At 40.9% G+C, this 12749-nt stretch overlaps 1 protein-coding gene across 2 annotated transcripts in view; it reads right to left on the reverse strand.

The window, feature by feature from the left end:
- Positions 1–1278: 1278 nt before the first annotated feature.
- The window catches only part of tnnt2a (troponin T type 2a (cardiac)), a 31873-nt gene continuing 20402 nt past the window's right edge, over positions 1279–12749 (reverse strand). The window contains exons 9-12 of one of the 2 annotated variants that reach the window (XM_073938694.1): positions 12631–12740; positions 10114–10204; positions 9630–9670; positions 1279–1512 (exon numbers count right to left, since the gene is read on the reverse strand). In XM_073938694.1, coding sequence (XP_073794795.1) covers positions 1479–1512; positions 9630–9670; positions 10114–10204; positions 12631–12740 — 276 coding nt within the window. In that variant the 3' untranslated portion in view covers positions 1279–1478. 2 annotated transcript variants of the gene reach the window in all.

Here is a 12749-nt window from a genome sequence, read left to right on the forward strand (position 1 = left end):
TGTATTTCTTGTGTGTTTGTTTTATTTCCATTGGCGACTCCTAGAGGCAATTATGTGAAATTGCACAACACATCAACAACACGCACCAACACATGTGAAAAACATTGCTATTCATTTATAATTGATAAAATGGGTTAACTCACACAATATATGTAACTATTATGATTTAAAATATATAAAAGCATTTACAAATGTATACAACCCTAAAGCAGGTCGCACACCAGAAGCGCCGCTCGGCGCCGCCACACGGCGCGCACATGACAGTTTAAAGTATCGCACACCAGACGCGCACATTCAAATGATATTTAACATGAAACTAATCAGATGGCGCTCTGTGGCGCGGCTGAAAAATGAACTGCGTCCTGAGCCGTGGCCGGGCGCCGCCGACTTGCGGCGCCGGTGTGTTTATCCTGATAGAAACCTATGTTTAGAATTCTAAAATGCGTGGTGCTGCGCGGTGCGCCGCCGAGCGCCGCTTCTGGTGTGCGACCTGCTTAGGTCTATGGCAATGGCAGTGTTGGCCTTATTAGAGGACATTCAAGGCTCCAAGGTGGCAAGGTGCGCTTCTTGGTGAGTGATGTATTTAAAGATACTATTAGACCCCTGGTCTATAGGATACAGATGGACAAGCATGTGAAAAGCAGAGAAGTGAGTGTTTATAAATGTGCAAAAAATAGCATCGCAAACTAGAAAATCATCTAGGAGGAGAATCTGTCGACCTCTCTGACCCTGAAACCCACATGATGGCCTGAGGGAATGTGAACAGTAAAAGTCTGGGTGTGTTTAATGATCATCATTTGAATATATGTATGCTGAGCATGTATATCTATTTTTCTCACAGACTCTAATAATAGTAGTGTATTTACACAGAAATACTTTTAATGCTCAAGACCGTTTGACACCGCTTAAAATGAAAAATCAATATGAAATAAGCATGCAGTGTAAAGCTTGACAGCAGCACTGAATACAGCCATTGTTTGAGCTCATTTGCATTAGATTTGACTAGATTAGATCAGGTATTTAAAGGGGCAGTTTTCCTTGAATGTGAAAATTTTTTCACCATTATGTTTTTTTTTTCCCTTTTAAACACACAAATAAGATATTTTACACCTATTACACTCTCTCATTCACCCACACAATCATACAATACAGCAAACTAATGGTTCATAAGTTCATGTAACTTGTTAAAATGGCTTATTTCTCTGAATTTGAACATTCTTACAAACATTTGGGATAATATAAGAACATAAATAAGCAAAATATTGAAAACTGTTCTAGTCGGTTTTGGATATTTTATTGTAGCTTTAACCGAAAAACATAAAAAACAACTTTTTTTTTTCATTATTTTTATTCAGGTAAAATCTACATAGTTCAGTGAAATCTAACTGAGGGAAAATAAATTTTCAACAGTGGTCAGCTCCTCTCTTCATGATTTCGGTGGATTTGTGAGGATTCAAGTGTGTTTTTCAGCACAGCATTCACTTTCTGAGGCCTCGCTTGGTTCTTTTTGACCTATAGAGAGGGAAAAATATGTAAAACTAATAGAGCACCCAGCCAGATCTCACAAGGAAATGTCACAATTTAATGTTTATGAAAACATGTGGTTTTAAAATGTGTCCCCAAACCCGTAAACCTACCCCTCACTGGGGAATGAACGGCTTGTACTAAAATGTATGAATGATATCATACATATACAACCCGAAAAAAAGTCTTGTTGTCTATTGAAGTTTTAGGAACAACAAATAATAACTTGACTTCTAGTGGATCATTTGGTATCAGAAGTGGCTTTAATGTAAGGCAAAGGCTTCTAGATTATGCTTATTTTATCATAATAAAATATGATCATGCCTTGGTTTTTAATTAATTATTTAATTATAGGTCAGTAAGGTCTGACTTTGCTTTGACAAAAGTCTTGTCACTTTCAACAGATATAATGTCCAGTATAGAATATAAAGTCATAGTGCAGTGGAAAGTGAATTAATAATGCGTATGAATCCCATGAGCTTCGACGACTGCATCCATACATCTTTGCAGTGACTCAGATAACTTATTAATAAAGTCATCTGGAATGGTAAAGAAAATGGTCTTGCAGGGCAAAGAAGTATGAGAAGGAGCACTCTCCTGCTGAAAATTTTGCCCTCTCCTGTGATTTGTAATGTAATGGGCAGCACAAACGTCTTGATACCTAAGGCTGTTGATGTTGCCATCACATCTGCGATCTCTCGCACACCCCCATACTGAGTGTAAATCCAAACCATTATTTCTCCTTCACCAAACTTGACTGATTTCTTTGAGATACCCTCTATGCAGGTTCCAGTAGGTCTTCTGCAGTTTTGTGGTGATTTATCAGAAAAATCCACCTTTTGACACTTTAACAATGATCAACTATGATTTTTTCCTTCAAGAAAATTGACTTATCTCTGAAAGAATCTTGAGTCTATGCGGGTTCTAATAGGTGCAGTATTTGTAATAATTGGGATCAGGCCTGTGCAGAGACCTTCCAAGGGGATATGCCGCGGGAAAACTAAAGTACGGGGGGTGGGGGGTGATTTTCGCTAGGGCACTTCAGCTCATTTTGGAAGGGCACTTTCTATCCAAGACTAAAAAGGGCATGTGCACTGCACAGGTTGAGCCCTGTGTGTGCACGTGCCTGATTGGGATGCAGTTCAACAGATGATTCATCACAAAATCTGCCTTATGCCACTTTTCCAAATGATCAACTAAAAGTCAAGTTATTATTTGTAGCTCTTACAACTGGGATCGATGACAAGACTTTTGCCAGGTGGTGTATACAAATAATACGAATTAGCCACTAAAGCCATGAGATTATGTTGAAGAAACTGAACTGTAATTTGATTTGAACTGTCTTCTGGGCGAGGCAGTGGAGAATTAGGTAGTGCTGTCGCCTCACAGCAAGAAGGTCGCTGGGTCGCTGGTTCGAACCTCGGCTCAGTTGGCGTTTCTGTGTGGAGTTTGCATGTTCTCCCTGCCTTCGCGTGGGTTTCCTCCGGGTGCTCCGGTTTCCCCCACAGTCCAAAGACATGCGGTACAGGTGAATTAGGTAGGCTAAATTGTCCGTAGTGTATGAGTGTGTGAGTGGATGTTTCCCAGAGTTGGGTTGCGGCTGGAAGGGCATCCGCTGCGTAAAAACTTGCTGGATAAGTTGGCGGTTTATTCCGCTGTGGCGACCCCGAATTAATAAAGGGACTAAGCCGACAAGAAAATGAATGAATGAATAAATGAACTGTCTTCTGATTTATGTCAGTATTTCGTAGTGCACTAGCTCTGTGACTGTTAGTATGTTCTACATAGTACAAATATACCTGAATGGAGTTTAGACACACAACTGTACATCTGCCATGTTGTCACTCATAACCTGCGGCATCAGTCATGTCATATTATTTCCATTTGCAAAGCCTGACCTCACTTTGTCCACTGAATGCAGAAATACTGCAGCAACTGCTCCTTGTTGAGGATGTCCCCCTGTGGCATCTTCCGCCTCTCTGCCACCAACTTCCTCTCCATCAGGACAACATCTCCGTCTAGCTCATTGCAGGAAGGTAATGCCCCCAACTCAGGGTGCCACTTTGTGGAGTTTAAGGTGAAAGGCAATAGCTCTTGCCTGCCCTTCCTTGGGGTGTTTTCCCTTCCGAGGGGGCCCTTACATCCCCGCAAGCTGCCTCGCAGCTGGTACGTCCATGATCACTTTGGTAGTGCCTCTCATTTAGACTCTGCCTGCATGGATAGCACTGCCAAGTCCGTCATGGTGGCTCATTCAGACAATCAGACTCCGCTATGTGTTACCGTTCCCCCAATAGCCTTCCTAGTTCAGGGCTGTGCATTTCACTGCCAGACATCCAATTTTCCAAGTTGGGAAAAGTCATTTTCGGGAGACACAGAGATGATTTGCAGGAGGTCGCGGGACCTGAAGAGGAATCAACGTACCTGATGAGCGGTGGGGTTGAGTTGCACCCGACATACCTGAAGAGCTGGGAGGGATGCGGTGGAGACTATTTAAGAACCGGGCGAGCGACCTGCAATTTCCCGGAAATTATCATTAATTTCCGGGCAACCGGGAGTCTCAATGCATTTGCAGGAGACTTGGAATTTCTGCACTGCTGTAAAACCCGCAGCAACTCCTGTTTGTTTGAGGTTCCACTGTCAAACGACAAACAGTACTACAATATACCCAAAAAGACCAGTGGATCGACACTGATCCTGGATCTGCGCATATTAAACTAGTATCTGCACAAGATGCAGTTCAGGATGCTCATGCAAAAAGACATCTTTGCATGTGTCCATCTCCAGGATTGGTACACAGCAGTAGACCTAAAGCATGTGTATTTCCATGTTTTGATTCTTCCTTGACACTGGTGGTTTGCTGTTCGAGGGTCAAGCATGACAATACAAGGTTCTCACCTTCTGGCTCTCTCTGTCCCCACAAGGCTTCACACAGGTTATAGAGGGTGCCCTGTCACTGCTTCACTAGCTCAATCTCGACAGTAGTTGGGATTGCATAGGGACTTCAGGTCAACTGAGAGAAAAGCATCTTGCAGAGCATCTCTTTTCTTGTAGTGAAGAATAAAAGATTGCACCATCTTGCTATGTGAAGGTATCTAGGTAAACATGCAATATTAAGAGTGAGTCCAAACATGCAACCAGAAGACAAGACTCTATGTTCTGCTTTGTCACAGAAGAAAAACATTGATAACCATATAACCAAGATTGATAACCAGAAAGTAGTGGCTAGTGAGATTTTGACAGATAGCTGCCCTAGATGTAGAGGAGATACTAAAAAATGACTAAATTATATTAGACTAAAATGTTATGACATATGAGTACACTAATCAAAATTTGGGTATACATGCAGCTCACTAGGCTTTTGAATATCTCTGCAGACTAATCAAGTAGAGGAGAGGTTAGGGCTGGACATGCACAGGTAAACGCTGACAGTGCAGTGCAGCAGCTCAAATCCTCAATGCCCTCCAGTGCCTGAGTTCTGGCTCCCACAGTCATGTTGTGCCAAAGAAGCAGCTCTGCCAGCTGACAGAACTGTCACTCTAACATGCATTCACAAAGACTCATGTGTCTGCGTTCCACACCTGAGGCACAAGTGTATGAGTCAGAGTTTGGTTTGAATGAGAAAGCCCTCCGGGAAGCATAACAGCATTTTCTTTTGGAAGTAGAAAGCAGTAAACCAAACGCTGAGAAAAAAACGCTGGTATGCATTAAATTCAAAATAAAACTAGAACCAGTTCAGTCAACGATTTGCCAACCTTGAGTGCCGAGTTTATATTTCTTCATGGATACATCCTGACCAGTAGATAATAATAATAAGACCAGCAAATGTAAGAATTAATCCAGACATTTCACAATGAAACTGGACCTTTTATTTTTAGGTACACCTGCTCAACTGCTGCTTTGCAAATATGCAACCAGCCAAACTCGTGGCAGCAATTTAATGCATGTAAGTAAAGTTTGGTAAAGGTTAAACTGAGCACCAAAATGGAGATGAATGGTGATTTAGGTGACTTTGGTTTGAATTGGTTGTGGGAATTTTTTCAGAAATTGCTGATTGACTGGCACTTTCACACACAACCATCGTTAGAGTTTGTTAATGTTCAGAAAAAGAGAGAATATCCAGTGAGTGTTAGATCTGTGAGTGAAAAAGCCTTGTACGAAAGATGCCACAGGTTCAGCTGACAGAAAGGACAACAGAAACTCCTCTCTAAACACAAGGCACATCAAACCTTAAAGGGCCATGAAACCCCCTCGTTTCAGCAGGGTGTTTTCACACCTCTACTTTGGAAAAAGTCAGAAAAGTGGGCGTGTCCAGCTCTGTTTAGGGGGGAGTGTCGGAGGAAGAAAAGCGGCTTGGTATGGGAGTGTCTATTTGGGCGCGCTGAATTTCAGAGTCAAAACACACACCCACAGGGGACAATGTGACTGTGTTTACATGGACATCTGTAGTCGAATTATTTGCCAAATTATTAAATGTTGGACTTTAACTGCAGTTTGGCTCTTTCATTCAGGGAATTCATTAATGTCCCTCCCGACATATGTGATATTTGATTCGAGGAACTGCTCTAAGCGTGTATTTTTCATGCAATGTTTGATACCGCACGGCGAATGAGAGAAAAAAAAAAACTCAGCATTTCCCGGAAACTTGGATACACACGGCAGGTAGCGTCAGAAAGCTGCGGGTGTTATTCCGGTCACAAAATCCAACACGAGGTTATAGTTTGGTTGTAACTGTTAGTGCTAACTATTGCACTCGGTGCAATAGTTTGTTTGATACGAATAAAATACGAACTGAATAAACAAAGAGCACTGGTCGCTCACTTACCAAATCTGTAGAGACAGGACAATCACCAGCAACTAGAGCCGCGTCTTTATTTAGAGGAGACTACAAGCGAATCTGGATCTCAGCGTTTGCAGATGAGAACAGCTCTCAGGTAAACAATAATCCTCCTTAGACACGTAAGTTATTGTTGTCGAGCGTCGCGTACACTGTTTATCCACATGTGAGTCTGAGCTCTCACAGAGAGAAAATGAAAACGAAACTTAACTGCAGCAAACTATAAAAGCAACACTTCTCGCTTGTTTTGCCAATACAACGTGGCGTCTTTGCCGTCTACACTGTGACAGTAATGAATATTAATGAAGTTGCACAATAGAGCACGCTGATTGGTTTGAACAAGCTTTACTCATGCATTAATGCATCACACTGTAAGACGTAATAAGACTCACTCTGGCACAGACGCCCAGTCTGCACGCTGGAATACACGCTATTATGTCATGACCGTGATGCAGCTTCAAAAATTTGTTTCAAACAGGAAGTACGAATTTGCTTGAAATAACGCAAAAACAACCAATTTACACTTTTTAGTGAAATATAGGTGTCCTAATAGTGTTTTTAGCAGTGTGGGACACATATACGACTGTTAACAGCTCAAAAAATGTGTTTTGGTGTTTCGTGACCCTTTAAAGAAGATGCGCCTTCAAGACATTGATGACACTCTTGACAGCTGAGAACAGGAAATTGAGGCCACACTTCACACAAGCTGCGTCCCAAATGGCACACTATACACTATGCACTCATGCACTATGTACTTATGCACTTACACACTCAACAGGATAGTATATGTATGTAGTGTCGACCCAAATGGAACAGTAATGTTTTTTTTACTGAACGGAAATTCAAACCGTTTCCCTGATGACGTTTGACGGTAACCAAATCAGTGAAATAAACGACCGAATTATCAAATAATACCTGCCGTGAGTATAACCACATTCACCATCGGGAGTCACTATAATCACTCTCGTAGGAGAATTTTGCTTTCACCATCCAAAATAAATAAAGTTATCCAACATGTGCGCCCCATAGCTCTGCCCCTTCTGCTATGTGAGCAGACGTTGAGTGCGTGAAGTGTCCATCATTCCACACTTCATTTTAGCGGCTGAATGAGGGCATCATCCGGGTAATTAAAGTGCACTATTATTTTTACAGTTTTCATTGTGAACACACTACTTACACTATACTACAAAATGGCATAGAATAGTGCTTAAGTATGCGATTTGGGACGCAGCACAGCAGAATTTTGGATAAACAGTACACCTTATCCATCCTGTCCAGTATCAAGAGTTATGGCTGATAGTGGTGGAAAGGTGTAGGACTTCCTACTACAGGCCGCTGAATGTACAATGTTGGTCAGTTTGAAAAGGCTGAAAGTATAATGTCTTCAAATATTCTGACACCCTGCATTGCAGGAGGCAGGGTTGTAAACGTGTCACACTGCTCACATATACCCCTAAACACTACAGCAATGACAGTTTTGTAAACGTCTGGTAGAAGCAATGTTTATTCTTTCAATGGCACAGACAAAGAGCATGTTAAAGTGCACAGGATACCACAAGAAATCGTACAGGTGCGGATACATCTGTACCAGCTCAGCTTGGTACAGTTGCCAACTTGGTGTTGTTGTTTTGAATGTTTTTCTGATCTCCATGGAATGAGAAAGAATGGGAGGTGGGGTTCACACATCAAAGAAGGTGGAGTTCCAGAACATACCCACTGATTGTGTAACGACCCACCAATGCTAGCTCAAAGGAATTCAGGAGCCAAAACAAACTCCACCATGAAGTTAGCTTTGGTTAATTGTATCGAGCTGCTGAAGCAAACTCCAAATGAACTTTGTTTCAGTCGTATTTTGTTGAAACTTCATGGCATCATTTTAGTTGATCTTCGATTTTGTTTGAAGTATACTTACCAGCCTTAATCACCACAATCTACTATTTCATTATGACCTCAGTGAACTCATCTTTTGATGTCTGCTTGTCGTATATAAACACTATGTTGAAATGGCGACTACCTCCTTTAGCTTCCACCCTTTGGGTCCATTAGTACAAATTGAGCATCGTGTCAATGCCACAACCTACCTGAGTATTGTTGCTGACCATGTCCATTCCTTTATGACCACAGTGTACCCATATTCGGATGGTTACTTCCAGCAGGATAACATGCCATGTCATAAAGCACAAATCATCTCAGACTGGTTTCTCGAAACATGACAACGAGTTTATTATACAAAAATGGTCTCCACAGTCATCAGGTCTCAATCTAGTAGGACACCTTTGGGATGTGGTAGAACGGGAGATTCACATCATGGATGCGCAGCCGACAAATCTACAGCAACTGATTGATGCTATCATGTCAATATGGACCAAAATCTCTGAGGAATATTTCCAGTCCCTTGTTTGATTTATGCCACGAAGGATTAAGGCAGTTCTGGAGGCAAAAGTAGGTCCAACCCGGTACTAGTAAGGTGTACCTAATAAAGTGGCCGGTGAGTGCATAATTTAAAAAATTGTTTTTTTTTTAAAATCACACATCCATTCCAAAATACCAGTGAATTCTGTGACGAAATTAACCAGAAATGACCTCTAAACCGCTGCAGTTGTATAAATTTGAAAGTTTTTTAAATCGTCAATAAAGGCAAGAAAAAGTCTGTATGTGTGAAAGGTGCTAATGACAGAACTACATCCCAAACTGACAAAAATTAGTGCACCTAATGATGGATAGGTTTAGGCAAAGAGCATAGAATCACCAAGAGGCGACACTGTAGTGCAATTTTGAGAAACAGCCACTAGTTGGCACGGCGGCCATTTTGGATTGAAAACTCCAATAGAACAACAGCATATTATAAGTGTGTAAAATAAACATTTAAAAGTGCTGATGATTGTGATAGTAAGTGTTGTATTGTCATCTATCCGGTTGTATCTCAGCTTTAATGCACTTTTTAAATAAATAAATAAATAAATAAATAAATAAATAAATAAATAAATAAAAAACAAAGCAGCTGTTTGCCCGCGCGACAGTAATAAGATTCAATGGACAGCCGAACTCTTTCACTCCAAAATGGCGGAATGTGGGGCTGTTGCTGGGCGCTGCTGCTGCAATGGAACGTTCTTTTGAGTGTCACCTCTTGGTCATTCTAAGCTCTTTGGTTTAGGGGAAGACCTTCATACTCTAAAACCAAATCACACTGTCTGAATTCATGAAAAAAAAAAACACTAACGAAAAAATATGAATGTTTTGTGTTGTGATCGATAGACACAGATGAACTCACAATTTCTGATGGTCACTGACTCTGTTCCTCAGGACATTGATCTGTAAAGAGACACAATCAAAAACACAAACCATCACACTGGATAAAAATGAGCAGAAAACCACAACGACTTCTTCGTGTGAGAAGAAAAATGAATCACAAATCAATACTTTCATTTTGCTTTCCACAGAAGCAGATCAAAGTAGGGTTTTGTTGTGTTAATGCTGACACATGTTTGCTTTTGGCATAAGATTAGAAATCCTCGAGATGAGTCTTGGTAAGCATTAGCCAAATCTAAATAGAGTGAATCAGCCAATAAGAAACACTGCTGAAGACCAAGGGATTACATTTCGATGAAGGATTTAGCATGCAAGCTGTCTTTGTTTAAATAAAGAACCGGTTATTCATACATGTTGACATTAGAAGCATGTTTTATTAAAGTATATGGAGATGTTTTTGATTTAATGTTTTAGTAAAGCTCCAGTTGATGGAGACTTCATCTTACCTCATATTTCTGTTTGCCGAACTGATACTGTAACTCAAACTTCTCTGCTTCTAGTTCACGCATCCAGCTCCACAATTCCTTTGCTTTCTCTCTAAAGGGAGAAATGAGTTTTTATTCATGTTCTGCTGAAATTCTTGATTCGGACTAGCTGGAAGTTGTGGAATAAAACTGTTTAATGCAAAAAGACTAAAGGTAGTTCTAGTCAGTTTTAATGACAGTCTGAAATAAATGCACCTCCTCCAAACATAATTAACCGTAACTCCATGACAGCAGACAGCCTTCATTTCTCTGTGTGATCCCAAAGATTTGAAGAAGACTTGTCACTCATATAGTTTTGAATGGTGAAGTGTAATGGTCCAACACAATCTCTAGGCAATTCGTAACTTTTTGATTTAGTGGCTAATTCGTATGAATTTGTACGATCTAATTCAAATATTTCACTGCTGAGAGCATTACCAGATTTAACACATCTATACTTTGACAAACTATCATGGAATAAGCAAGATGATCAATGACTTGCTGTGCTTTAAAGGTTTTAAAATGCTCACCATGTTGTCCATTTAAAATCCTAAACGCACTGCAAACCATAGATTAACCCGTACTGAAATTATTAAATCAGTTTGATTCCTGTTGTTGTTACCAATTTATAATTTAAGATTCTTTATTGAGAAACAGATAATTGCTGCTGTCACGAAGTCTGATGAATACGCTAACTAACAGACGTCTAGCAAATTCCAGAGAAGTCCCTGCTGAAAAATCCAGCTTTTTTAGCTGGTCGACCAGGCTGGTTTTAGAGGGGTTTTGGCCACTTCCAGGCTGGTTTCCAGCCATTTCCAGCCTGGTCTTTGCTGGTCAATCTGGGAGATGACCAGCTTAAACCAGCTTGACCAGCCTAGCCAAGCTGGGAGTCCAGCCAAAATCAACTATGTCCAGTTTAAACCAGGCTGGTCAAGCTGGTTTTAGCTGGATTTAGGTGGTTATTTTCCAGCCTGACCAGTTAAGACCAGGCTGGAAATAGCTGGAAACCAGCCTGGAAATGGCCAAAACCCCTCTAAAACCAGGCTGGTCAACCAGCTAAAACCAGCCAACCAGCCTAGGCTGGTTTAAGCTGGATTTTTCAGCAGGGGTCTAACTAGTAAATGTTATAAGGGGGTTGTGATACAAAGAGGTAGAGGCAAATCTAAACAAAACATGCAAATAAAGTACAGGAATCAGCCTGGTGACAGACTTTTCCCAGCCCTGATACCATCAGCATGACAGTACCAATTTAAATACGCAGGTGCTGCTAATCCAATCAGTCTAAAAGTATTGCCTTGAACGTCATAGAGAAAAAGGTACAGTCATTATGACCCTGGCTGATGGTCAGTAAGTGCATAAAGACACTAGGGTAATGTCTCTGATTTAAAATTTAACTGAATGTAAAACACATGTACTTAACTTTTTAGTTATATACTATCACATTGGAACCTAGATTTGAAATTTAACACTGTGTTGCAGTATGATATTGACCTTACAATTGTTGACCAATATTTGGTTAATTGATTGATTGATTGATTGATTGATTAATAGATTGCTTGACTGCTTGGTTGATAATTTTATATAAACTTTAATATGAAACAGAAAAAAATAACATAAATATGCATGCAAGATGGGAAGTATTTTACAAACTTTTCTTATATTCAAACATATTTTAAAACAAGAAACATGCTAAGTTATGATGGCGCAGTAGGTAGTGCTGTCACCTCACAGGAAGAAGGTCGCTGGTTCGAGCCTCGGCTGGGTCAGTTGGCGTTTCTCTGTGGAGTTTGCATGTTCTCCCTGCGTTCGCGTGGGTTTCCTCCGGGTGCTCCGGTTTCCCCCACAGTCCAAAGACATGCAGTCCAGGTGAGTTTTGTAGGCTAAATTGTCCGTAGTGTATGAGTGTGAATGAGTGTGTAAGGATGTTTTGGAAAAAAAATATATACAGCACTAAAGAAGTCATTGATTACAGATTTCCAACACTCTTCAAAATGTCCTCAATTGTGTTCGTAACTCAAACCAGTTTACAACAGGTGAAAGGTGAGAAAATTATGACAGATTTTTATTTATTTTTTTGTCAAACTATCCCTTCAGAAGGACATTCATTCATTTTCTTTTCGGCTTAGTCCTTTAATCTTAATCGGGGTTCGCCACAGCGGAATGAACCACCAACTTATCCAGCATATGTTTTACGCAGGGGATGTCCTTCCTGCTGCAACCCATCTCTGAGAACACACTCATACACTATGGACAATTTAGCCAACCCAATTTATCTATAGCGCATGTGTTTGGACTTTGGGGGAAACCGGAGCACCCGGAGGAAACCCACGCGAATGCAGGGACGTGCAAACTCCTCACAGAAACACCAACTGACCCAGCCAAGGCTGGAACCAGCGACCTTCTTGCTGTGAGGCGACAGCACTACCTACTGCGCCTATAGAAGGACAGATTACCCCAATTAGAATGGCCTGTACACATAGACATGAAGACTCCTCAAACCTGAGAGCAGATTCATTGGCATTGTCAATGTCCAGAGGTTTGCGTCGATCACCGAGAATCTTCTTCTTCTTCTCTCTCTCAGTCTGTTTCTTTCCACTCCGTCTCTCTATCTGCAAAAC

This window comes from Danio rerio, chromosome 23, assembly GCF_049306965.1.
Source record: "Danio rerio strain Tuebingen ecotype United States chromosome 23, GRCz12tu, whole genome shotgun sequence".
Classification (NCBI taxonomy): domain Eukaryota; kingdom Metazoa; phylum Chordata; class Actinopteri; order Cypriniformes; family Danionidae; genus Danio; species Danio rerio.